Raw genomic sequence first — 25,615 nt, forward strand, 5'->3', positions numbered from 1 at the left:
GCTTGCATGCGGAACTAAAGAGCGAGCGCTGCGGCGGGAAGGGACACTTATAGCTATGGCACCGAGGCAGCACAGGGGGACCATTATGTCCGTAACACCGAGGCAGCACGGGGGGACGACTGGTGGTGACGCCGGGATAGGAACCTTGGTGCGGCGGAACGCGGGCGCGGGGCGCGGGGCCGGGGGGGCGGGCGCGAGGGCGGGCCGGTCCCGGGAGGCGGCGGGCCGGGCCGGGCCGGGAGGAGCCGGGCAGGGCCGGGCCGGGCCGGGCAGGGCCGGGACAGGCGCAGCGGGACGGGCCGCACCGGGCCGTGTCTGTGCGCCGCGGCGAGCCCCGGGCCCGCGGGCAGCGCCATGGCCGAGACGATTGTGAGTGCGGCCGGGGGAGGGGCGATGAGGCAGCAGATTCCTGTGGGGCCGGGACGGGGCACCGGGACGGGCGCCGGCGGCGGGGCCGGAGGTGTCCGGGCCGGGCAGCCCCCCGAGCGGCGGCGCGGGCGGGTCCCCCGTGGTTTTCCCCGCGGGGGTCGGGGCCGTGAGCCCGCGGTGCCGCTCGGCTCGGGGCGGGGGGCTCGGGGGCTGCTCGCTCCGGTGAACGGCTCCCGGCGCCTCCCGGCGGGCTGTGCCCCGGAGGGAAGTCGGGAGAGTGGGAAGGGCTCCTGCGGGGTGACGGCGGGACACGGGCAGCTTGCCGTGCCCCCTCCTGTGCCTGCCCCTTGCCCGTGTCCCCGTGTCGTGTTCCCGTGTCACACAGCCGCGGTTGAGCGTCCCCGTTGGACCCGCTCGAGTCCCAGCGCTGCCCCTCAGCGCTCCGGGGACACCGAGGTTTACATTTGTCCCTGTCCCCGAGGGTTCCTCTCCCCGGTCCCCCCGCCAGGAGCTCCGGTTTCCCGGGAGCCGCTGGAGTCTCTCCCCCCTCTCCATTCCCGGAGCTCAGCCACACCAGTGCAGTGCCCAGTAACACCAGTTGGGCCGGTGCCTGTGTGAATAACTCCCCTTGGAAGGTCTGATGCGGCCTCCTGAAGGTCTCATTCCGTCTCTGAGGTCAGAGCTTTGGCCAGAGGTGTTTTCCTTGGAGCCAGCTGGTGCCAAGAGCCCAGAGCGTTGGAATGATTCCCCCCCGAGCTCACAGACATCACCCAGTGCTGCCCCAGAACTGCTCCCCTGGCTGTTTCCACACCTGTGGAAGAGGGAAGAGGAGGGAGGAGTGGGGAACATCAGTCTGGGGGCTCAGGGTGGGTCTGTCCCCCCTCCCTGACCCGCTGCTCCCTCATTCCCAGATTATCCGTGTGCAGTCGCCGGAGGGAGTGAAGAGAATCACGGCCACCAAGAGAGAAACGGTGGGGACGTTCCTCAAAAAGGTACCCCAGGGTGCCCAGTGCCTTCCCAAGGGATGGGGCAGGGCTCCCTGGCTCTGTCCTGTGGGAGATCCGTGTTTAACCCCCCTGGCAGCAGCGAGGAGCGGCATTCCATGTAGATAACCACACCTGGATTGGTGCAGCTTGTGTTGTTCCAGAGGGAAAATGACAAATTTAAAGAAAAAACTCCTTCAGCTTCTCCACTGGGGCTTCCTGGGGTGGGAATTTTCCTGGGAAGGACTTTTGGGGTTCTCCCAAAGAAGTGGCAGCTGGGAAGCAGAAGGGGAGCTGTGGGATGGCCAAACTTGCAGCTCCAGGCAGGTTCCAGGCTGGCTCAGCTGCAGGATTTGGGTTTGGAATGTTGTTTGGGTGTGCTGTGTGCGCTCCTGGCTCTCCAGGATGGATTTGGAGGGAGCAGGGCAGGGATGGAGTGAGATCCCAGGAGCACACTCTGGGGATGGGGCTGGCCCTGCTGTGATGCAGCTGCTTTTGTTCTTCTGGAAGTTCTCCCTTTGCTCCCCTCCTGGAATTCTCTGGAGCCTCAGCCTGGGGGTTCTTTGCTCCATGAGTGTGTTCCTGAAAGGAAGGGAATGGCAGCAGTGGGAACCTTCCCTTTGTGAGTCACAGCTTGGGCTGAGCTGTGGCCCAGACAGGAGGACAGCATTCCCTGACAGCGTTGCCACCTGGCCAAGAAAATCCTGGTGTTTTTCAGGGCTGCCTCAGGGACACTCCCTGCAGCCCCAGCCAAGGCAAGAGGAGGTCCCAGCAGATCTGGAGCCTGTGCAGAACGAGCTGCTGCTTTCCAGGGCTCGGGTTACTCGGGCTGGAAAACACTTCCTGCCAGGACAAAAGCACCTGGAATTGCCTGTTCATCTGGGGCAGGCTGTGTGCTCTGCCTGAGCTGAATCAGGGACGTGTTTGGGTTTATTTCCTGCTGCAGGAACAGGAAAGTGGCAAATTTTCCCACCTGAGGTCTGTGTTTTATCTAAATCCAGGGCTCTCCTACCTGTGCTGGGGATTTTAATGCTGGAATGTTCACCCAGGGGCTGGGTTTGGTGTTTAGGGGGGCTGCTGTAATTAGAGAGGTGTCAGATGGCTGCTTCCATTCCAGGAATGCACCTGGATCTGCTCCAGGAGTGCTCAAGGAATAAAGGGCTGGAGAACCTTCCCTGTCTCCTGTGGCACATCCTGGGGAAAAGCACCCAAAAAAGTCACTCTGGGTGTGCTCAGGGTCAGGAATCAGCTCAAACCTGCTGTTAATGTGTTGTGGGATTTGTCTGCCCCCAAAAATGGAATTCTGTGGCCTGAGGAGCAAGAGCTGATCCCTGTGAAAGGGTCCCATTCAAAGGGATCACTCGGTGCTGCAAATCACAGCTGAGCTGACAGGAAAAAAAAATGCTTTTCATGGCTGTGCTCATGTGACAGCTCTTTGTGGCTCATCAGATTTGTCCTGTGGGCAGGATCCCATCCCTGACTCCAACCTAAGGCATGGGGATTGTTTTTACTAATAAAAATAAAGGCCTTTCACTTCAGAATTTAGGGCAAAACCTGGCAAATAGACAAACTTTAAACACCACTTTTAAACTGATGAAGTTCTCAAGGAGCTAAATGTGCAAATTATTTTGGCAGGGAAGAGGTGTTGGAGTGATTCCAAGTGAACCAGACTTAATCTGAACTGGGAGAACCTGCCCAGGGACCGAGGGGTGGCTGTGGTGGAGTGAATTCCATGGGAGAGAGCAGAAAAGGGGGGAAAACCAGCCAGAACAGCAGGAAGAGGTTGAGTGGAGCAGCTGGGAGGGGGGAATGGAGCTGAGGGTAGAAGATCACAGAGGTGGAGGTGTGGATTGTGGAATTCTGGTGGCAGGAGGATGGGAATCACTTGGTGGTGTGTACTGGTGCAGCTGGAGCAAGGAAACTGGGCTGGTGGAGAAGTTTCCCCCTGCAGTCATGCAGTGCTTGCCTGGCTGTGGCTGGAGCTCTGCCTTTGTGTGGTGTGAGGCAGAGACAGTTCTGGTGGAGTTGTTTCAGCTCCTGCTTTAATCCACTGCTCGTTTTTTCCAGGTGTTTCCATCTTTGTTATGCCGAGCTCAGGAATGGGGGTGAATTGAGCTGAGTTTTTGCAGGAGAAGCTCTCTGGGGTCAGCTGTGGCTCTGAGCCCCTTTCAGGAGGCTCACACCTCACACCTTGTCCCTGTTACCTCTGCTGCAGGTGGCCAAGGAGTTTGGCTTCAGGAATAATGGATTTTCTGTGTACACCAACCGCAACAGGACCGGCGAGATCACGGCAGCGCAGAACAAATCCCTCAACCTGCTCAAGATCAAGTGAGTCCTCACCAGGAGTGGGGGGCTCTGCTTGGAGCTTCCAGAATGGGGAAAATCACATCCCAGGAGTGCCCAGCTTCCAGTGTCACTCCTGGGGTTGGGAGGGAGGCCTTGGTGGCTGTGCTGGAATGGGGGTCACGGTGACATGGGAGAGGTGGTGGCTGTTCCTTGGGTCCCTCCTTGGAGTGTGATTGCTGTGGGGAGGCTTCATCCCATTTTCCCTCCCTCATCCCTGCTTTCACCTCTTTGTCCCAGCTTTCCCTGCCCCATCCCCACTCTGCCTCTCTCATCCCCAGCTTTCCCTGCCCCATCCCCACTCTGCCTTTCTCATCCCCAGCTTTCCCTGCCCCATCCCCACTCTGCCTTTCTCATCCCCAGCTTTCCCTGCCCCATCCCCACTCTGCCTCTCTCATCCCCAGCTTTCCCTGCCCCATCCCCACTCTGCCTCTCTCATCCCCAGCTTTCCCTGCCTTATCCCCCCATTGCCCTCCTGTATCCCTGTTTTCACCATTTCATGCCTGCTTTCTCTCCCTCACTCTCCTTTCCCTCATCTCAACTTTCTCTCACACATCCTTGTTTTTACTCCTTCATCCCAACTCCCTCCTCCATATTTTCCCCTCGGCTTTGTTGCTTGCTGGAAGGATTTGCATTTATTGCAAATAAAAGCAGGAAGAGGTGGCCCACAGAGCAGCTTCCAATTGCCACCTGTGCTGGCCTGGTTACAATTTGTGCCACATTCCATGACCTCCCATGGAATGCCTGCAGGGAAGCACCTCCAGCCCCCTGGCTGTTGTCTCCCACAGCTCCCACTAGCCCTGTGCTGTTTCCCACCCTGCAGGCACGGGGATATGCTGTTCCTGTATCCCTCCAGCCCAGCTGGCTCCTCCTCAGAGACCATGGACACCTCTGTCTCCCAAAATTCCCGGCCTGGGGGGGCCCCCCAGGTGGTGGAAGATGAGATTGACCAGTACCTGATCAAGCAGGATGGGAAGATTTACCGGAACCGAGACCAGCAGCTGTAAGTGGGGGTGGCTCCTGCTCCTGCCCGTGGAGCTGGGGCTCAGCAGAGCCTGGAAGTTCCTGGGGGAGCTGCCCTTGGCTCCATCCTGAGTGCCCTCAAGGGAAAACAGCCCCTGGTGAGCCCAGGGAGGAAGCAGATGCCCAGATCCCAGGTTTTTGGCAGGAAGGACTCACTCATTGTATAGATGGAGGAGACCCTGGTGCTCGTGCTCCTGGATTTTGTGCTCCTAAAGCTCTGGAGTTCTCCAGATTAGAATGGACATTCTGGATTCTTCCTAGGCAGAGTTAGATGAGATATTGGGAAGGAATTTTTCCTGTGAGGGTTGGGCAGGCCCTGGCACAGCTGTGGCTGCCCCTGGATCCCTGGCAGTGTCCAAGGCCAGGTTGGATGGATCTGGGAACACCCTGGGATAGGGAAAGGTGTCCCTGCCATGGCAGGGGTGGAATGGGATGGGCTTTAAGGTCCCTCCAACCCAAAGCATTCCAGGATTTGCTGTCCCAAGCAGGAGCACTCTGTGCCTTCAGACTCAGCCACTCCTCATAAAGGAAAACATGGAAGTGAAGGGAAGGAGTGGAAGTATCCAGTGGCAGAAGTTTGGAAGTGGGACTTGGGTCTCTGCCTGCTCTGGCTTCCCTTCATCACATGTCTGCCTGACCTCTCCATGAAACCAGGAGTCCCTTTTGCTCACAAAAATGCACCAAAGTCCAACTTCCCAAAGCTCTTCCTTGCAAGAGGCTTAGGGAAACAAAGCAGCTTCTCTTTGTGTAAAAATAACACAACAACAAGTTAAACCCACCCAAAACCTGCTCTGGTGCTGCTAAAACATCCTCTGCTGGGAGGGGGCTTTTAATTGCTCAGTGTTAATGATCCAGTTGGGTCCTGGCCTGATGTCTGCACTGGTTGTGGCTTTGGGGCTGGAACCCTCTGGAATAAGACTCCTCAGAAGGTTGGAAGGAAAGTTCTAAAGGCAGGAATTCCTGCTAAAACAGAATGGTTTGCCCTTCCCCTTGGGGCTGTGCTCCATGTGGTTTATCCTCAGTGCTGCAGCAATGAGGAAGTTGTGGAGAATCCTCCCTGACCTGCCCAGCTGACCATAAGTGATGGGATGTCACATCTCTGGAGCAATAAAGGCAGCCCCACTACTCTGTGGCAGAAATGTTGCCTTGAACTCGCCCACATTTTCCAGAGGAATTGATGGAGTTGTTCCCAGCAGGGAGCCAGGGCCCAGGGGAGGGTGTTGAGGATAAAAGGAGTTGTCTGGGCTGGTTCCTGCCTTGGGGAGTGTGGATCAATCTCCAGTGAAGGATGCTGAGTGCTTTAGCAGCATTTAACTCTGTGTTCTGTACATTATCTGCCACAAAACATCCTATAAAAGCCTCCTGCAATTGGATCCCATTTATTGTTTCTACAGCCCAGCCTCACTGCTCCTCTCCTGGGCCCTTCCTTTGGAAACCAGCACTGACCTGGTGTTAGTTTAGGGTTTTTTTAAGCAATCCCCACAAAAGGAGATGTTTTGCCCTCTGTAACTCTACCCAGCAGGACTTTATCTGCCTGATAAACACACACTTCCCTGGTTGTTCTGCCCTGCCTGATAAAGGATGAACATTTTGGGTGGGTTTTTGTTAAAATCACCCTGCCATGTGGGGGATGGAGAATTGCTCAGAGCTCGTGTAGATCTTCCACACCAAACTTACTCCAGAGAAACTTGTACAGGCTGATTTTGCCATGATTAAATAAGATTTATTCCTCCTTCAATTTCCAGGTGAAATGAGATTTAACCCCAGCTCTCTCTCTCTCTCTCTGCCCAGGTGTCGCCATGGCCCCTTGGGTAAATGTGTGCACTGTGTCCCACTGGAGGTAAGAGCCCCAGGAAGGTGCTACAGGCTCACCCCAGTTCCTCCCAGCAGGAACACGTTTCCTACAATGGTGCCTTCCAAGAGGTGGCAGCTCCAGGCTGCAGTCCTGCCCTGCCCTGCCAGAGCTGCTGGTTCTGGGATCACTAAAGCTCGAGGCTTCTGTGGCCCTGGGTTGATCCTGGTTAAAGCTGGTTTCCTGCAGTAATGAGTTTAACAGAAAGTGCTTCAAAAAAGCTCCATTCTCCCTCAGTCCTCAATTTTCCCTGGATTTTCTTGTTTTGTCCTCTCTTTCCTGGATCCAAGCACTTCCCAGTTTCACCACCTGGCACAGGGTGCCCACAGCAGCTGGGGCTGCCCCTGAATCCCTGGCAGTGCCCAAGGCCAGGTTGGACAGGGCTTGGAGCACCCTGGGACAGTGGAGGTGTTCCTGCCATGGCAGGGGGTGGAATGGGATGGGCTTCAAAGCCCCTCCCAACCCAAACCATTCCATGGTTGTCCAGGTTGAAGCAGCCTCAGTGACACCTCCAGACGTGCAGGGCTGTGTAATTGATGGCACAAAGCAGCAGCCACCCCCCAGAGGGGATCCTGCTGTTCCAGGATGGCTCTTCCCCTCTGCTGGGAGTGCTCTGGGAGCCCTTGGCCGTGTTGGAACAGCTGGGCCCGTTGTTTGTTGTTAGATATTGAAAGGAAAAAACCTTTTGCCGTTGAGATTCTGATTTGTGGGGCCAATCTGTTCCCAGAGCAGGAGGCCACCATAAAACTCCCCGTTGTAAAGCTCCACTGTTTGCATCCCAGTAGTAGCTGCCTTGCAAATGAGCCTGAATTTCCTTGATTGCTTCCACATTGTCGGGGTTGAGTGTGGAACATGCATTTGCTGAGGGATCAGGGTGTTATCAGACAGGTGTGTGACCTGGCTCTGCTCTGTGCCGTGTTTTTGGCAGCCCTTCGATGAGGATTATTTGAACCATCTGGAGCCTCCTGTGAAGCACATGTCATTCCATGCCTACATCAGGAAGCTGACCGGAGGGGCAGACAAGTAAGGAAATCTCTGGGTTTAAGGGAATCTGGTTGGAGCTTTGGGTTTTTTTAACACAAATGAAAGTACAGACAGATCTCAGTGTTGGACACGAGGATTGAATGGCAAACGAAGGAGAAAAAAACACATTAAAAAGTTGAGGTTAAAAGGAAAAGGCAGGAGGGAAAAAATAAGTCTGTCTTTTTATTTTATGTCCCCATTTTATTTCTATTTTTTTCTTTTCCTGTGGCAATATGATTCCTTCCAGAAAACACTCCTGATGGGAGGGAAGGCCAGATGGAAGGAAAGAAGTTCCCTAATTACCCCAAGTTCCAAGCCTGTTTCTCAGACTTGGTGGACATAAGTTACACAGGGGTGTAGTCTTCTCCCTGCTACTCCTCAATACCTTTGAGACTTTTAAAATCTCTTTGGGAGATGCAGCTCAAGTCCATGAGACTTACATTTGAAGGAAATTTCCCTTTCCAGGAAGCCTTGTGCACATGAAAGGAGGATTTGCTGTGGTGCTACTATTTCTTACTTCCCACAGACTCCACAAATGATTGCTCCAAAAGCATTTGCTGTGCTAACAGCAGCCTTTTCTTCCCCCTCTTCCTTTTCTTCCCCCTCTTCCTTTTCTTCCCCCTTTCTTCTCTTCTCCCCCTTCTCCCTCTTCTCCCACCTTTCTTTCTTTCTGTTCCCTGTTTCTCTTCCCCTTTCTCCTCTCCCAGAGGGAAGTTTGTAGCCCTGGAGAACATCAGCTGTAAGATCAAGTCGGGGTGTGAGGGACACCCTCCCTGGCCCGAGGGGATCTGCACCAAGTGCCAGCCCAGTGCCATCACCCTCAACAGACAGGTGAGAGGAGCTCGGGCACCTGCCAGGGGACCTGGCTTTTGCTTTGGGAAAGGTGACTTCCAAAAAAGCCAGCCAGGAGCACGAAGCCTCCAGGTGTCAGGGCAATCCTGTCCAGGTCTTCAGGCCTTGCCAAATGGGCTCCAAAATGTCCTGGGTCAGAATTTCCTCCCAGCGTGAGGACTGAGCTAGCAGCACTGGTGATGAATCCTGCTGATAATCCCACTGTTTTTCCTCATGGGATCATCCAAAAAGCCACTCAGGTTCTGCTGTTTCCTCCTAAATTTCAGTGTCCCTTTTCCTGCAGAGGTGGGACCTCCATCCTCTTGGGGTGAAGCCCCCGAGGTGCTGGGGGTGCTGAGCACATCCCACACCCCAGCCTGAGCAGGGAGCAGTGCAGAGGGGTGGGAGCAGTGCAGAGGGAGGAGGGAGGGAGCCCCCAGCCCCCCAGGCTCCCCCAGCCCTGCTGTGCAGGGTCCAGCTCCGGAGGGTGGTGCGTGTCCTGGGAAGGGACCGGAGCCAGCGGAGGACGGCCTGACACTTGAACTTTGTCAAACAGAAATACAGGCATGTTGACAACATCATGTTTGAGAACCACACAATTGCAGATCGCTTCCTAGACTTCTGGAGGAAGACAGGGAACCAACATCTGGGATATCTGTACGGCCGGTACACGGAGCACAAAGACATCCCGCTGGGAATCCGGGCGGAGGTGGCAGCCATCTATGAACCCCCCCAGGTGAGAGCCAGGGCCATTCAGAATTGGGGAACACACCTTTTTCCTTTGGAAAACCTCACACAGTATGCAGGCCCACAAGGAAAACTGTCCTGAGAAAAGGTGAGATCCAGAGCCCTCAGTGCCAGCTCAGGATCAGGGAACACACAAACACCTTTTTAGTTTGGTGTTTCCAGCTGCAGCTCCCCAAGGAAAACTGTCCTGAGGAAAAGAGGGCATGATTTGTGTCCTTAACATCACCATCCATTGCAGCCAGAGAAAGAATTTTAAACTCCCATTTTGCATTTTGTTGTTTTTTTTACCCAGGGTGACTGTAACAGCAGATTTCACTTTTAATCTTTCCTTGATTCCTGGTTTTCCAGCAGATTCTGTGCTAGAGAAAAAAAATTGCATCCCTTGCTTCAGTTCCTTACCAGCTCTCTGGGAAAATTGAAGCAGCTTAATTAGATAGAATGAAGTCTCAATGATTTTAAGACAAAATAATGGAGAGGCTGAGGATGGGTTTGGCTGGAGCAGCTGGAATCTCCACTAGGTGGGGCACGGCACCACGCCTCAGCCGGGTGCTCCTCACGTAGTTCCTTCCTCCTCATGGTTTCTGCACGGCTGCCAAGTAAAATCCAACAGATTGTCAGTGGAAAAGGAACAAATGGCTCCTTGGGAGTGTGGCTTGAGAGCAGAGTGGGACAGGGAGGTCTCTGGGGTGACACCAGTCTCTGGTGATGCCTGAAGGGAAGCCCAGACCTCTGCTCCCAGCCTCTGCCTCACTGCCCACAGTGGCTGCACTGGTTTTTCCCCAGTTCTGTGTCACTAACCAGTGTCTCTTTGCTGCAGATTGGCACCCAGAACAGCCTGGAGATCCTGGAGGATCCCAAAGCCGAGGTTGTGGATGAGATCGCAGCAAAGCTCGGCCTGAGAAAGGTCAGGAGATGTTGGATCTCGTGTCTGTGTGTGGCAGGGAACTGGTCAGCAGTTCTCTCCATCTCCATGGGGTTATCCAACACCCTCTAGGCTACCTAAATCTTGCTAAGGTGTCAGCAGCTGGTGCATATTTAGGTCTGAAACCCAAATCCAGGGGGTTTTCCTGAGCACAGGCCCCTCACAGGGCTGTGTGGCTGCAGTAGCAGGGACAAAGCAGCACAAATTCCATCTTCCCATTCTTTCCCCCCAACAGGAGCCATTCCAGGGAGCCATTCCCTGGCAAGTGCTAATTTGGCCCAGATGGAGCTGGAGTTGCCTCTGTGCTCCATTTCCAGGAGCTGGGGCTGGCCCTGGCTTGTGTTCCTTTCCTTGGTGCTGCAGGGAGTCAGTGGTGTGTGGGGTTAGGGGTGCAGGGCCCCCTCAGTTCCAGGCTGCAGTGATCCCATCAGGGTTCCCTGATTTCCTGACAGCCCTCCAACCTGCACTGCTGTTTTCCGGTTTGGGAGCAGCCTTGGTATGGTGGGAATGCCAGGAATGGGATGTACACAAACAAGATTTGACTTGCTGGAGAAAACCCGCCTGGCAGAAGGCTCAGTGCAGACTGTAAACATCTGGGGAGGGCTTTGTTCTCTCAGATAAGATCCACCCCTCCCCAGAGGCTGGAGCAAAAACTTCTCAGAGTGTTATTTATTTCCATGTTCTCCCATCAGATATTTTTAATCCATGGGACTTAACACGTCACCGAGTGCTGGCTGCAGGGTTTGGTTTGGTCTGCCTGGGCTCCGGGGGAGTTGGGATCAGTTCTGCCTTGGAAGGGTTAATGGGAGCTGGGCTTGGCACCTGGGTGGAGAGGGATCATGCCAAGGTGTGTGTCCATGTCACAGCTCTGTGGAAGGGATGATGCCAAGGTGTTTGACACACGTGTGTGAGAGGATTCACTCCGAGGTGTGCTTGAACCACAAAAAGCAGGAATGTGCTTGCTGGGGTCAGTGCTGACTCCAGTTTGGAATGAGTTGCACTCCAGTATGAGATTTCTCTTAACCAGTGCATGCAAGGTTCAAACTGGGATTGTGTGAGAGGGTCAGGCTGGGGCCACCTGAGCTGCTCTGTCACCCCCGGGCGCCAGATCCCACTCCAAAATCTCCGTAGGAAATGCTGGGGGTGGGAGAGGGTGGTGGCACAAAGGCCTCCTGCAGCCTCCAGATCTTTCCATTAAAAAATATTCCATAGTGAAACCTAATGCTGCAGGTGCCCTGGCTGGCCAGCTGGCATGCTGCTGCTCCTGGAAATGGGATTCCAAGGAGCAAGGCACAGCTGGGAGAGCCATTCCCTGCAGCAGTGTGCACAGGGCCGAGAGGAGCCAAGAACATCGTGTCCTGTGAGCAGAAAATGTCTGAGCTCTTCTGGTTTCCTCTTTCCTTGGTTTTTTTTTGTCCTTTTTTTCCTTAAAGCAATGTTCTCCATCCCCCTTTGTAGGTTGGCTGGATTTTTACTGACCTGGTCTCGGAAGACACACGGAAAGGCACCGTTCGATACAGCAGGAACAAGGTGAGATCCAGGTGTGACCCAGCAGATTCCAAATGAATTCCAGCTCCTGAGCCAGGCAGAGAGCTGAGCCAGGGCTGCAGGTGGCACTGGAGTTCTTGGGAGATGGGGTTTTCCAGACACTTCTGAAGGAAAAGGAGCTGGAACCCTTGGAAATGTTAGGGATTGAGCTGTTTAGGAAGCAGGCAGAGCTGCTGGAGCCCCTCACATCCCTGCTTTGAGAAAATGGGGCTCATGAAATCATGGAATAGTTCAGGTGGGAAGAGACCTTAAAGCCCATACAGTGCCACCATGGGCAGGGATAACTTCACTGTCCCAGGGTGCTCCAAGCCCTGTCCAACCTGGCCTTGGACACTTCCAGGGATCCAGGGGCAGCCACAGCTGCTCTGGGCACCCTGTGCCAGGACCTCACCCTGCTCACAGGGAAGAATTTCTCCCTGAAATCTCATCTATCCCTGCCCTTTTTAGGGCTAAGAAAACTCCAAGGAGTGGAGTGGGATGCGAGGGACAAACCCAGTGAGGCAGAGAGTGACTCAGAGGATGTTCCTATGGGCTGGGCTTTGTGACACATACATGGCTCAAACTTCGACCTCCACGGCTTCCTGTCCTTGTAAACCCAGTGATATCCATATTTGGAAAGTGAAACTTGATTTTTCAAAAAAAGAAGGTGTGTAGAGGTGGGTGGGACTCAACTGGGGCAGTCCTGAGGCAGCCCAGAGCTGGGGAGCTGACAGGTCACATTCTTGTCCCGGGCTCCACAGCAGCTTTCCACGAAAGCGTGTTTTCCTGGGGTGTTGGTCGTTTTCCTTGGCTGCAGCTCAGGGAAATAGGTCTGGGCTACGTCACCTTGTCCTCTGGCTGATTGGAGTCCGTGCTCTCCCCTCAGGACACGTATTTCCTGAGTGCAGAGGAGTGCATCACAGCTGGCAACTTCCAGAACCAGCAGCCCAACATCTGTCGCCTCTCTCCCGATGGGCACTTTGGATCCAAGTTTGTCACAGTTGTGGCTACAGGTACAAACTGGCCTCAGCCCTCTGGGCTTCACCTGAATTACCTCTTGTTAGTAGAAGAATATGCCAAAAATCACATGTCCTGCTCCCCATCTGTCCTATTTAACAAGGGGTTTGCTCTATCAACTAAAATATTTCCTCATTCTTTGTTTTATCCTCTCTGCAATACTCACTCATTATTTATTTGCCTGGTTTTTACTCTACAACTGTTGAAAGAGACTTACTTGAGGCTCAGCCCCACCTCTGTGACCCAGAAATCACTCTCTGCCTGCAGCCAGGGCAACAACTGTTGCTCACTTTTTATTTCAAATCCTTAAGCTCCAAATTCTGTTGCCTGGAAGCAGCAGTGCAGAACCACAACACTCCAGAGTTATGGATTAGTTCCTCCTTCAGGAGGGATCTTTACCTCCCTCATGTTGCTGTCAGGGAAACCTGACTGGAAAAAAAAATCTGTCAGGGGGAAAGAAAAAATGTTTGGAAACATTTTTTTGGCTGAGTAAAACAGAAGCTCCTGCAAAGTGCTTATGGTTAAAGCCTCTGGTTTTAGCCATTTTCAGGGAGTCTCCAGAGGCACTGTAGATGGGCTGGGCTGGGAGGGGGGACACTGGCATGTGCTGGGAGGGCTGGAGTGTTCCCAGTTCACTCTGTTCTTCTCCATGGGATGACACATGTCTTCATTTAAACCTTCCCTGGAGCGGAATCGCTGGTTCTGGCTCTGTTTAACACAATGAAAAAACCCTCATGACTCCCAAATAACATCCAGAGTGAAAAGTGAAAGTGGGATGGGACATTGCCTGCCCTGAGCCTGGCTTTGTAAGGGTTCCCAGGGCCTTTTTTTTTCAGTGAAAAAGCTCTTTTTTTAGTTAACAGGCCCGTGCCTGTACGTTCCAGACTGCTAAACACATCCATCTCTCATTAAATATAGATCTGTATCTCTCTTTTATACATTTATTTATTTATTTTATTTTTTTATTAAACAAGGTGTTTTACTGAGCAGACACACTGCGTTCAGGCCTTCCCCTGTCCTGGTCTATGTTTAATTTCTAGGAGTGTTTGTTCTGGAGCAGTGAGTGATTGAGGTTACAGATCAAAGGGTAGAAAAGGAATATTTCCTCTTTGCTGTTCCAGCTAATTTCATTCTCCTCTGTTCAATCAGCCCAGCAGGTTCTATTTAAACACTCGAGTCCCTCTTTTTGTGCTGCAGAAATGTATTTGGATAGTTTGCCTCAACTTTGCCTTTAAATCCTCCACATGGATTAATTCCTATTCCCTCCTGAATTCCTGGCTTTGGAAATAGTAACGTTTTCCTACCATCTGCCTCCCTCCTCTCTTTCCAGTTGTATTCCAGTGACACATGACCTGATGTTGCTTACATTATCCAAATGAAAGTGCCAAACATGTGATCCTTCCATCAGCCAGGCTCCTAATTCCCACTTTCCATGTCAGATTTCCACCAAACCATCCAGTACAGGCTGAGAAAACACTGTTCAGGCCTGCCATGGCCAGGGATCTGCAGCTCAGGGATTCTTGGGAGTGAAACAGGGCCGCAGGAGCTGCATGCCTGAGTTTGGTTTGGAAAAGGAGGAAATACCTGCAGGGTAGTGGAGGGTGATGCTGTCAGAGCCCCCAAAAGGGCAGGTCCTCCTCCTTGGAGCTCTTGGCACAGCATTCCTGCTGTTCCCTGGGCTCTGTGCTCTTGGTATAGTTGTGGAAATGTGTGTGGCTATAAAAATGTGGAGTTTAGAGGGAATTCTTGCTTAAAATTCTTGCCATGCAGCAGCGTCAGCAGCTTCATCTCAGTATTCATCACCGTTAGCTTTTTGTTTAATCATGGACTCTTGGAACTCTTAAGGTTGGAAAAGAGCTCCAAAACCATCAAGTCCAACCTTAGTGCTGCTCTTCCAGAGTTACACCAGGGAAATCAATCACCCCTGTGCAGGATTTTCAGGAAGAATTTATTCACGGGAAGGGTTGTGAGATGGAGCCCCCACCCCTGGAGGTGCCCAGGGATGTTGGCCTGGGTGACATCTGTGGATCAGTCACAGATCAACCTCGGTGATCCTGGCATCTTTAACCACGCTCTCCTCCTGCAGGTGGTCCTGACAACCAGGTGCACTTTGAGGGGTACCAGGTGTCCAACCAGTGCATGGCCCTGGTGCGGGACGAGTGCCTGCTGCCCTGCCGGGACGCGCCCGAGCTGGGCTACGCCAAGGAGTCCAGCAGCGAGCAGTACGTGCCTGATGTCTTCTACAAGGTGAGGGCTGAGGGCCTGGCCAGCTCTGGGCTGTGCCCCTGGATCCAAGCACTGATCCTGAGGAGCAGCAGGGAGAATTTGGACCCGCTCTGGATGCACAATACTCAATGTCATAGAGTCGTGGAATGGTTTGGGTTGGGAGGGACCTTAAAGCTCATCCCGTTCCATCCCCTGCCACCTTCCACTGTCCCAGGTTGCTCCAAGCCCCATCCAGCCTGGCCTTGGACGCTTATAGGGCTGGGGCAGCCACAGCTTCTCTGGATAAAATGCCAGGGCCTCATCCCCCTCACAGGGAAGAATTTCTTCCCAATATCCCATCCAACCCTGCCCTCTGGCAGTGGGAAGCCATTGCCCCTGTCCTGTCACTCCACCCCTTGTCCAAAGTCCCTCTCCAGATTTCTTGGAGCCCCTTTAGGCACTGGAAGGGACTCTCAGGTCTCCCTGGAGACTTCTCCAAGTAAATATCTCCAGGTGAATACCCCCTCCTCTGGACTCCACCAGCTTCATGTCCTTCCAGTGCTGAGGAGCCCAGAGCTGGAGGCAGCTCTGCAGGAGGGGTCTTGGAAGGACTTGAGGTGTCACTGCTGTCCCTGCCTGCTGCACTTGGGGGTTGTTGGTGATGGATGGAATGTCATTATTCCCTTGCCAGTTGTTCTGGAGCCCTTCAGCCCCTCCTGTGCCTGCATGGCCGAGTTGGGAGCTCTGGATCAGGCTCCCTGCGGGTGCCGATAGCGCTGCCAGCCCAGGGCTCCTGGTGCCCCATGAGCAGGGACAGAGGAGTTAATTAATGGCACTGCTGGCTGGCTAATTAGCCATCCATCACCCCGTGTGTTATCTCCTTCCTGTCCTGTCTGCTCCTGCTGCCTGTGGTTAAGCTGTCCTTTAAAGAGCACAGGACAAGGAAGGCTGCCTTTGTTTGGGAGGGGTGGAATGAGGGGAGTGCTCCAGCAATGGGAATGGAGCTGATCAGGGTATTCCTGCATGCCCTGAACATAGGACTGGGAAGCGCTGGCTTCCCTCTGAGCCTCCATGTGCTGGCCTTGACCCCACCTGGAAACAAGGAACACCTCTGGGCTGAATCCAGTGCTGGAGAGGGAGAGCAGATGGAATCCTGCTCTCTCTGGAGCAGGCAGCTTCCTCCTAGGGGCTGATAAGCCAAGGCTGATCACAGCCCAGCAGAGCTGGGTGTGCAAAGGTTGGCCCTGAACGTGAGGAGGGTGAGATCATCTCCTGGCATGCCCCCATCCCACTGTGGAGCAGCCCAGGCCGTGCCACACTCGGGCAGCCTCACAGGAGGTCCTGCAGGTCTGTGGCCCACATGTGGCCCACCCGGGGTGCTGGGAGCAGCAGGAAGCCAGTGGGTGTTCCCAGAAGGGCTTCACTCCCATCTCTAATCTGAAGCAGGGAGATAAACAAAATGGGAACGGATGGCTCCAGCCTTCCATGGAAATTTCCATCATCCACTGATTCACAGGGTCGGGCTGCAGCTGATTTCATGTTTCAGAGCTTCTCTCCCTGATTGCCCTTTCCAGAGTGCTCAGGATGGCCCCGCCGGGTGGGATTCTCCCTCAGCCTCCAACAGACTTGGCTCTAGGATCCCTCAATTATTTTTGAATGTTCCTATATCTGTGGAAAGCTTAGTCACTCCTGGCTTGGGAAACCTTTGGGGTCCCATTAAATGTGCAAGGCTTGAGATCAGAGACACTACCTCATCCTGGGATGGTGACAGCAGCCGTGTCCGAGCCCCAGTGAACTCCTGGAGGAGCAGGAATCTGGTGGCACAGGATGGAATCTTTGGGGTCCAGCGCCCTGTTCTCCCTTTGTCCCCAGCCTGTGATGTGGGGTTCCCCTCTGTGCTGCCCCCCCTCAGCAAGTTTTTGAGAGAAAGCTGCACTTTGGAGTAGTTGTTGTTTCCTCTGGGACTGTGCAGAGAAAAGTCCGTGTGCGTTCCCATACAATATCCAAGTATTCATCTGAAAAGCCCTTTAGGATGAAAGGAGCTCTACAAATTAATTCTAACTGGATGAGGACCAGGAGGCTGATGTTTGTGGAGTGTGGATGTATTTATAGAACAGCCAGATGTGAGGCAGGAGCCGTGGAACTCGGTTCTGTCCCAGGGCAGCGTGGTGGATTCACCTCCAGCTTGTGAATGGGAAAAGGGGCTGCTTTTTTTCCATGGAAGTGGGAAAGCTGATGGCACTGGCATTGTCCTGTGGTTTTCCTGAGCCTGCAGCTGGGTGGTTTCTGTATTTCTTTACCATTTGCTTTATGTTGGCCCCTGGCCTGCTGCTCCGAGGAGCCACCCCCATGGAATTGGCTTTGGACCTGCAGCCATTGCTGTCCTGGCTCAGGAGGGGAGAGGGGAGAGCTCTGCCCCAGTGCTTTGGGGACTGTGAGAACAAGTTCCTTTGCTCTGAGGTGCCTCCCCAGGTGAGATTAGCCAGGAGGAATAAGGGATAAATGGATCCCTGCCGGCTTCCAGGGGTGTCTGGGAAGCATCAGGGCCCAGCACTGGTTCCAGCTGGAACAGGGCATAACCAGCACGTGCTGCTTGGCCAGCTCAGCACACAGAGCTCAGGAAGGAGTCCAGGATGTGCAGACATGGACACGTGTTGGGATAAGGACCCTGTGAGTGAAGATGATGATGTTGCAACGCCCACTTCACCCAGTTTCTGAGCTGGATGAGGGTGAGCCCAGCTGAATATTCCACATGATTTTCCATCCGGTCTTTTGTCCTTGAGCAGCCTCCTCTGTCCATCTGGTTTTAGGAAACAGCTGGGTTGATTTGGATTTCATTGAGAATGTACCTTGGGTTGATATTCAACACTGAGGGAGTGCTCAGGGTGCAGCTGGGGGATCCCTCCCTGGGCTGCTGCACCTCATCCCAGCTGTCACCTCCTCCCAGTCCACTGGAGCTCTGCAGTGCTGAACTGCTCCACCATTAGCTTCGTCAACTGTGGGAAGAGATTCCTGATGTTTTACAGGCACTTTAAAACTCCTGGATAATTGGATTTTGGGGGCTGGCTGGCTTTGTCTCTTATCGCAGGTATTTGTGACAGCTCAGCGCAAACACGATGTCATCGTCATCCTCACAGTGAATTGCATTTTCCAGCTGCCTTAACATCCCCCCAGAGTTTCTTTAGGATGCTTTAATGTGCCTCCAGAGGTTCTTTGGGATGGTTGAACATTCCCCCAGAGTTTCTTTGGGGTGGTGTAAGACAAAGGCCCTTTACACACGTTGTGCAAGAGCCCTTTGCCCTCAAGTCCTACACGTGCTCTGAGGTCTCCTGTGGCTGAGCCATGTCTGAGCCCTGGCCTGGCACCAGTGAAACGTGTCCCATCCCTCCCTGGGACAACCCAAGCCAGGGCCCTGCTTTTATTAGAGCCCAGCAGGACCTCTGAGGCAGGCTGTCCTACCATGGCATTGGAAATCCTCTTCCCAGGGAGAGCCAGGCTGCGGGGAGTGTTCACTGACGGGGAAGGACTTCCCTGGCTGCCCTCCCACCAGCTCATGAGCCGCCTTAGCCTCAAATGTCCCAGCTGCTCCGGGGAGGAGGATGCTGGATTAGCTCAGCAGGAGTCTCCTGGGAAGGGTTTCAACTCTCCCTGACCTGTCACTTGCTCTTGGAGAAGTCGCTGCTCTTGGAGAAGTCACTTTGTTTCTGCACCTCAGCCACGCTGCCCGTGCGAGGGGCAGGACTGCCCGGGAAGGCGCCTGCGAGCCAGCAGAGGGAAGAGCAAAGCTGGGATTTACTCACACATGGAAGGACAGATGGCTGCCGAGCTCCGCCGTGCCTTCAGCAGAGGGAGCAGGTCGGGAATAACGGCGTGGGATGCGGGATGCTCACGGCACGGGACGGTGCCAGCGTGGGATGGTGACAGCAGCGTGGGATGGTGACAGGGGGATGCTCGCGGCTGTCCTGGGACGTGGATCCTGAGCCTCCCCCCTGGCTGGCAGCTCTCCTCAGCCTCCGTGGATAATCCTGAGGCCACCCAGAAGTTTTTCCATCCTGCCGAGGTGTCTGTGTTCCCACCCTTCTCCCTGTTCTCCCTCATCCCTGTGCAGCTCCTGCCTCCAACAGTGGGTTGAAAGGCTCTAATGCCAGCCTTGATGTAATCTCCACTGGGGTGATGCATTGTCCAGACCCTCCAGGCCTTGCTGCTGGATCCTGAAGCCAAATGCTCCTCACTCCATTAACCCCTTCCTGGCCTCCCTTTGGAGCTGGTGCCACTGGGCTTTATGGGGGTCTCAGGCTGCAGGAATAACAGGATGCTGGGAGGGTCCTGGTGATGCCAAGCTCAGGAGAAGGATCTTTCTCCCAGCAATCCCAACTTGATGTTCATTAAGGCCTTTAAAATATAATTAAATAATCATGGTAGTGGGAGAGGAATGTTGGTGTTTGAGGGGACTGTCCTGTCAGGATCAGGGGACTTGAGGGGAGCAAAGTTCCAGTCTGTGGATGTCTCAGAGGCCTCAGCAGCATGCCATGAAAAAGCAGGCATTTAACATGGAAATCCCCAGAGGGGGAGATTAAAGCCAACAGGTGCTGGAAAAATGTTTCTGCATATTAGAACTTAATTAGATTGGAAAATAAATTCCAGATGGGCTAATTATGCGTGAGTTGTTGCAGGTCCCTTCATGCAGGGGCAGGATTGTGTTTGGGAAGCTGATTGGATCTGATTCCTGTCTCTTGTGGTATCACTGAGATCTAGAAGCAGGTTGGCTCTGGGGTCCTGTGATCTCCCAAAAAAAGGCTCCACAGCTCCTCCTGCTCCTGTCAGAGCCAGAGAGATCTGAGGCCACAACCTGTCATGTGCGAGGAGCAAAGATCCTTATCAGGATTGCCTTTCAAAGGCACTTCAAAGACTGGAAGGGAGATTTTTTACAGAGGGAACAGTTCCTGGGGACAGGGGGTGCTCGGGGAGGGGGTCGGGAAGGGAAGGGAAGGGGGGCTGTGCCTGGAGGGGGGCAGCGTGCTGGAGCCTGCTGGGGCGAGGTCTGGCTGGGAGAGGGGTGGTGCTGGCTGCTGCTCCGCATAGCTGTGCTGTGTAAACACCAGGGAGAGCGGGGGAGTGGTGTTCTCCGGGAGAAAACACGGCTGGGAGAGAGGGGAGGGAGTCCTGGAGTCAGCCGTGGGCAGCAGGGCCCTGCATGGTGCTCAGCCCATGGAATGCTGCTCCCGTCCCACACGGGAAGAGCAGGGCTTTGACACCTTTGGGGGGTGACAGCTCCAGATCCAGCTCCCACCAGTGAGGGCCCATGGAACGTCCAGTACAACGTCCCTGACTGGGAATTATGGGCGTATGATTTATGTGGGGCTCCATGAATGATTTATGCCACGTTAAGTGATGATTTAGGGAGAAAACACAACCCCCTCGTACGGAATCTTTAATGAAAAGTGTCAGTTCTCCGGGATTTATTTCCGAAGCGGTGTTTGAACCCGGTGTGTTTGACATCAATCACGTCTAATTGTCAGGTTATGATTAATGAACATATGCCGGCCGTTTGTCTGCCTAATTAAACTTTATGTTCCCTTCGTCTGGCAAAACAAAACAAGTTTACGCCATGGGATGTGCTGGTTCCAAGGGTCTGGGTGCGAGGAAGTGCCTGGATTCCCAGTTCCCAGATGAAGAGTTGGTTGAGGCACTCCTGGATTTGCAGAAAGGCAGGTTTGCCTGGGCTGAGGAGGCAGAGGTGACCTGTCCCTCTCTTTGAGATGGAGCTTCTGCCTAAATGACATTTTTAATCATGGGATGCCTGCAGTTGGAAGGGATCGTGGAGTCCAACAACCCCAAGAATCCCACCTTTACACTCCATGGATAATTCCAAGCCTCTCTCTAGTGGAGACAAGCCCAAGGTGGTTTGTCACTCTGCAGTCTCTTGGCTCACAAGGAAACAGAGATCATGATTCCAGAGATGCTGGAATTACAGAGATCTCCAACCCCAGGAAGCAGCAGGGAATTGGGCAGCCCTGCACCACCCATCCAGGTTCTTTTCCACACCCTCAATGATCTGCCAGAGCAAAGGATTCTGCATGAGCATCTCCAGGGCAGGATCCCTTGGGCTTCACACCACTTCCATGCTCAGCAATAATCCAACTCTTTTTCTTTCAGGACATAGACAAGTTTGGGAACGAGATCACTCAGCTGGCTCGCCCGCTCCCGGTCGAGTACCTCATCATAGATGTGAGTATCCCCTGCATGTGTTTGCTTCCCACTGGAGATGGTCACAGGGGAGCAAACTCTGAAATTACCAGTGGAGGTGATTCCTGACACAGATTATCCTCCTCTGCCTGCTGCTGCCAGGCATTGCTAGCAGGGAGGTGGCTGCCCTGCTCCGTGGGGTCGGTGTGGTGCCAGGAACACATTTGTTTTCCAGGAAAACACTCCCTGGTGCCTTATCAGGGCTCTGAGCTGGCCCAGAGCCACATGGCCGGGAAGCAGCAGCCCCGTGGACCCGTGTCCCGGGCACTGCCTAATGAGGAAACTCCAGAGCAGCAATTAGGGATCCATCTCCTTGGAGTGACTCAGCAGGTTGTCCAGAAATGCCTTTTCTTGGAGGAGGGAATTTCACTCTGGCACAGCTTGGCCGGAGCAGAGCTGCTGCCAGGCACGGCACAGCTCAGCCCTGGGGCTGGGAAACAAAGTTACAGTGTGGAAGGCAGGAAAGCAAATAATTGGGATGCCAGATGATACTGCTGGAGTTGGAGGTGCTGCCAACAACCATTAGATCCACCTGGAGCAGCCTCTCAGGTCCAGCTGCCCCGGCACAGGCAGTGCCAGAGCACGGGAATTCCTGCAGGAGTGAAGGCACCTGTTCCTGGGATACCTGGGGTGTCATGGGATGAAAACAGAGGGTTGGAACCTGCATTAGGATCCCCCCAGGACCTCTCTCCAGCAGCATCTGCCTGGCACAGGGCACAGCTGTGCCAGGATTGCTGTATCCCAGTGACCTGTGCAGAGAGGGATGCTCTCCATGGCATCTGTCAGGACCAAACCCATCATGTCCCTCCAGCTTCCTTAGAAAGGGAGCCAAGGGGTGTGGTGATGGAATATCACTTTAAATTGAATTAAAAGTCATCAGATCCCTGCAGGATGCCTCACTGTTTGGCTGAGCTGAGATCATAGCCATGGCTGTTCTCAGCTATCTGGACTTGCTTCCCATATCCCACTGGTCTCTGATTATCCTTTCTTGGATTTTTTCTTTTTTTTTTTTTTTTTTTTTTTTTTTTTTTAGATTACCACAACTTTCCCCAAGGATCCAGTCTACACTTTTTCTATTTCTCAAAACCCATTCCCCATCGAGAACCGCGATGTGCTGGGAGAAACTCAGGTGAGGGGAGATTCCTGATGGGATTCCTGGGTTCCCTGGGGATGGGCTCTGCCTCCCTCGTGCTCGCTGACATCTGCAGAGGCACAGCTGTGCCCTCGAGTCACCCCTTCCTGACTCAGCCTGCCAAGGTCCTTCCTGCACGGAGCAGTGTCTGCATGCCAATGCCGGCTGCTGGCCGGTGCTGAGCTCCTGCCACATCCACGATGGGATCAGGGCTCCCTGTGCCTGCCAGGCAGCTCCAGAGGGGCCAGGCGGCTCCAGCCCCATGCTGACAGCACAAACCTGCTGAGACTGGGCTCTGTTCCTGCTCTCTTCTCTTCCTGGATGGAATCTTTAAGCACAGAAAGCTCCTGCAAGAGGTCAAGGCAGAGGATGGGATGGAATGGGATGTCCTCTTCTCCCTCTTTTCTGTAGGAACAAGGCTGGAGTTGCCTGGCTCCCCCTCAGCACCTCTTGGATCTGAGATCAGTTCTGTGGGTGCTGGGGTTGGTCAAGAGGAGCTTCTGTAGGCCCAGAGATCATTTTTTTCTGGAAGTTGTTAGCTGGGATTCAGTCAGCTGGGCAGGGATCTGATTTTGGGAATGTCCCTGCACATTGCAGACAATAGCCAGAGGGACAGGAATATCTGTTAGTGGATCCAAATAGGAATTGACTTCTCTTCATTACTATTCCCTCTCCCCAGGACTTCCACAGTTTGGCCACATACCTGTCCCAAAATACTTCCTCCATTTTCCTAGACATCATTTCCGATTTCCATCTGCTCCTCTTCCTGGTCACAAACGAGGTCATGCCTCTGCGGGTACGTAACGGGGCTGGGAGGGTCCTGTCCCCACACCATCCCCCCCATCCCAGGGCCCTCAGCCCCTCCAGGGGTCCCTCAGGAGGGTGGAGGTGACTATTCCTGCCATCCCATGACCCTGGGCAGAGCCTTGTGCTGGCTCTTCCCGACCAAGCTGTTGGGAGAAGGTTTAAAGAGTTTTAAAACCTTTTATAAACTCTGAACACAAAGCCCCTGAGCTGCTGGGAGCACTGAGGGGGGTTGTTGTCCACATGATCCCAGAGCCAACTTGGCTGCAGCTCCCAGAGCTGGAAATGTTTTAAAAATTATCTCAGAGTCGGGAATTCGGTGGGAACGCTGAGGAGATCTGAGCCCCCAGAGCTCAAGGCCAGCGAGGTCCTGGCTGTGCAGCTCTGCTGCCCTTGGCCGGGCACCGGGGCCTGGCGGCTGCCCCGGAGCTTCCCGGGGAGATCCAGCTGGGCCGTGTTTGCCAGAGGCTGCGCATGTGCGAGGCAGCCGGGATGACCGTGGGCAGCTGGAGATCAGGATGGGAACAGGGATGGGGGCTGGAGTGCTGCAGTGTGGAGGGATTGCACCTCTGGGGGGTGGGACTGGCCCGCAGTGTCAGGACACTGGCCCACAGGGGTAGGGAATAACTCCTGGGAGCAGAGGAAAGGAGCTTTAGGGGTGTCGGGATCTGTCTGAATGCTGGAGAACAGAGGGATAAACTGGGGCACCCCAAGGTTGTTGGGAAAGGGGGAACATCTCAGATTGAGGGTCCTGCCTTGCCCTGGAGGGGTCCCCAGTGCTCATTTCCCACCTGTGACTTCCAGGACAGCATCAGCTTGTTGCTGGAAGCCGTGAGGACCAAAAATGAGGAGCTTGCACAGACCTGGAAAAAATCAGAGCAGTGGGCGACCATCGAGCAGCTCTGCAGTAAGAGGGGGGTCCCTGGGGCTGGGTGTCCCTCAGGGAGGGGGGTCCCTTGTCCCTTGGCTGAGCTGGCTTGGGAGCTGCTCCCAAGCTGCCACAGAGGCTACTGGAGGCTTGTTGGGGGGAAGCTGTTGCTTGGTCTCGGGATCCTGGAATAGTTTGGGTTGGAAGGGATCTTGAAGTTCATCTTCCAGGTTGCTCCAAGCCCCATCCAAGCTGTCCTGGAGCACTTGCAGGGCCGGGGCAGGGCTGGTGAGGGGGCTGCAGGGTGGGGTGTGCAGCGGGATGCCAGCACTGCCCCGGGCTCTCTCCCGCAGGCACGGTGGGCGTCCCTCTGCCGGGACTGCAGGAGTATGGCGCCATGGGGGGCTCGTCGCACGCCGTGGCCGCGGCCATGTGGCCCTGCCAGCACTGCACCTTCATGAACCAGCCGGGCACGGACCACTGCGAGATGTGCAGCCTGCCCCGCTCCTAGCCCCGCTCTGCCCGGAGCCATCCGGAGCGGCGCCTGTCCCTTCCCTCTCCTCCCTGCAGCTTCCAGCCCGGGCTGCAGAGCCAGGCACGGGTGGCTCCAGCCCCCTGGTTACTCTTGGCTCCCTTCTGGGGGCTCCCAGCCCGGAGAACCAACGCTTTCCTCAGCCCGTGCCTCGGCTGGCCCCCCACCGCCCTCAGCTGCTGCCAGCCTGCCCTGGGGGAGCTGGGGGGCTTAGGGAGCTGCCCGTGCCCGCTTCCTACCCAAGGGGAGAGGGAGGCTTTGGCATCTCCCTGCCCACAGCTTTGCTCTCATTCCCTGCCCGCCTGAGTGCCTGGATCCCGACAGCTCCGGCACTGACCGTCCCCGGTGGCACGGGCAGGTGGCTGTCACGTTCCCAGAGCAGGACAGGCACCCTTGGACACCGAGCATGGGGTGGGCACATGCCAGCTCGTGGCTTGGCACTGCTTGGTGAGCTCTGGCACCCCGTGGGGGCTACAGGAGGGGCGTCCCCTCCGGGTGCCGTGTCCCCTCACTGTGCATGGCTGGGCTCCCAGGGAAGGGTTGCAGGGCAGCCACGTAACTCAGGCACCCACCTGGCCTCCATCGTGCCCTGGGAGCCAGTCCTGCAGTTGGTGCCTTCCCATCTCTCTGGAGCGTGTCCTGGCCAGAGCTGGGGCTCAAGGGTCTTGCCCCCCCCAGTCTCCCTTCAGCCCCCAGCTGGGGCTGTCCTGGGCACCACTGGGCAGGGGAGAGGGGCAGGTGGATGCTGGAGGGGCTCAGCCCTCCTCTCGCAGGGCTGCTGACCCCCAGACCCATCCTGGAGCTCCTCAGCCCTGGCTCTGGTTCAATCCTGGGGGCACCAGTTCCAGCACTGCCCCATGTCCCCTCATGGGAGGGGTCCAGAGGGCCTGTCCTGCTCCAGGACAGCACTGCCCAGACCCCAGTGGGGCAGGGACCCCCCGCCCCTCGCTGGGGCTTTCCAAAGGCTTCATCCCAAGGCCCGGCTCCGGGCTGCGGTTGCTTTTCCCCTGGGTGTGCTGGGGTTTGGGGATGCAGCGCTGGGAGCACCCGGGCCGGGCTGGGCTGACCCAGGCACGGGGGCTGCAAGTAACGTGGAATAAAAGCACCTCAAACCAGAGCCTCCTGCACTCTGTCACCTGTCCCTGGGGTGCTCCACACTCCCAACGGGAATGGGGGAACGCTGCACCCCAG

At 55.0% G+C, this 25,615-nt stretch overlaps 1 protein-coding gene across 1 annotated transcript; it reads left to right on the top strand.

The window, feature by feature from the left end:
• Positions 1–187: 187 nt before the first annotated feature.
• Positions 188–25,541, top strand: NPLOC4 (NPL4 homolog, ubiquitin recognition factor). The gene is made up of 17 exons (XM_071451311.1): positions 188–369; positions 1,281–1,361; positions 3,568–3,680; positions 4,519–4,698; positions 6,510–6,558; positions 7,499–7,593; positions 8,301–8,424; positions 8,981–9,160; positions 9,989–10,075; positions 11,552–11,623; positions 12,507–12,633; positions 14,724–14,884; positions 20,999–21,070; positions 22,122–22,217; positions 22,900–23,016; positions 23,829–23,931; positions 24,246–25,541. Exons 1-17 carry the CDS (start codon positions 355–357, stop codon positions 24,401–24,403), a joined length of 1,830 nt encoding a protein of 609 aa, XP_071307412.1. The 5' UTR covers positions 188–354; the 3' UTR covers positions 24,404–25,541.
• The last annotated feature ends 74 nt before the right edge of the window (positions 25,542–25,615 follow it).

This window comes from Agelaius tricolor, unplaced genomic scaffold (assembly GCF_023055355.1).
Source record: "Agelaius tricolor isolate 1412-34295 unplaced genomic scaffold, bAgeTri1.0.p SCAF_32, whole genome shotgun sequence".
In the NCBI taxonomy this organism is placed as follows: Eukaryota; Metazoa; Chordata; class Aves; order Passeriformes; family Icteridae; genus Agelaius; species Agelaius tricolor.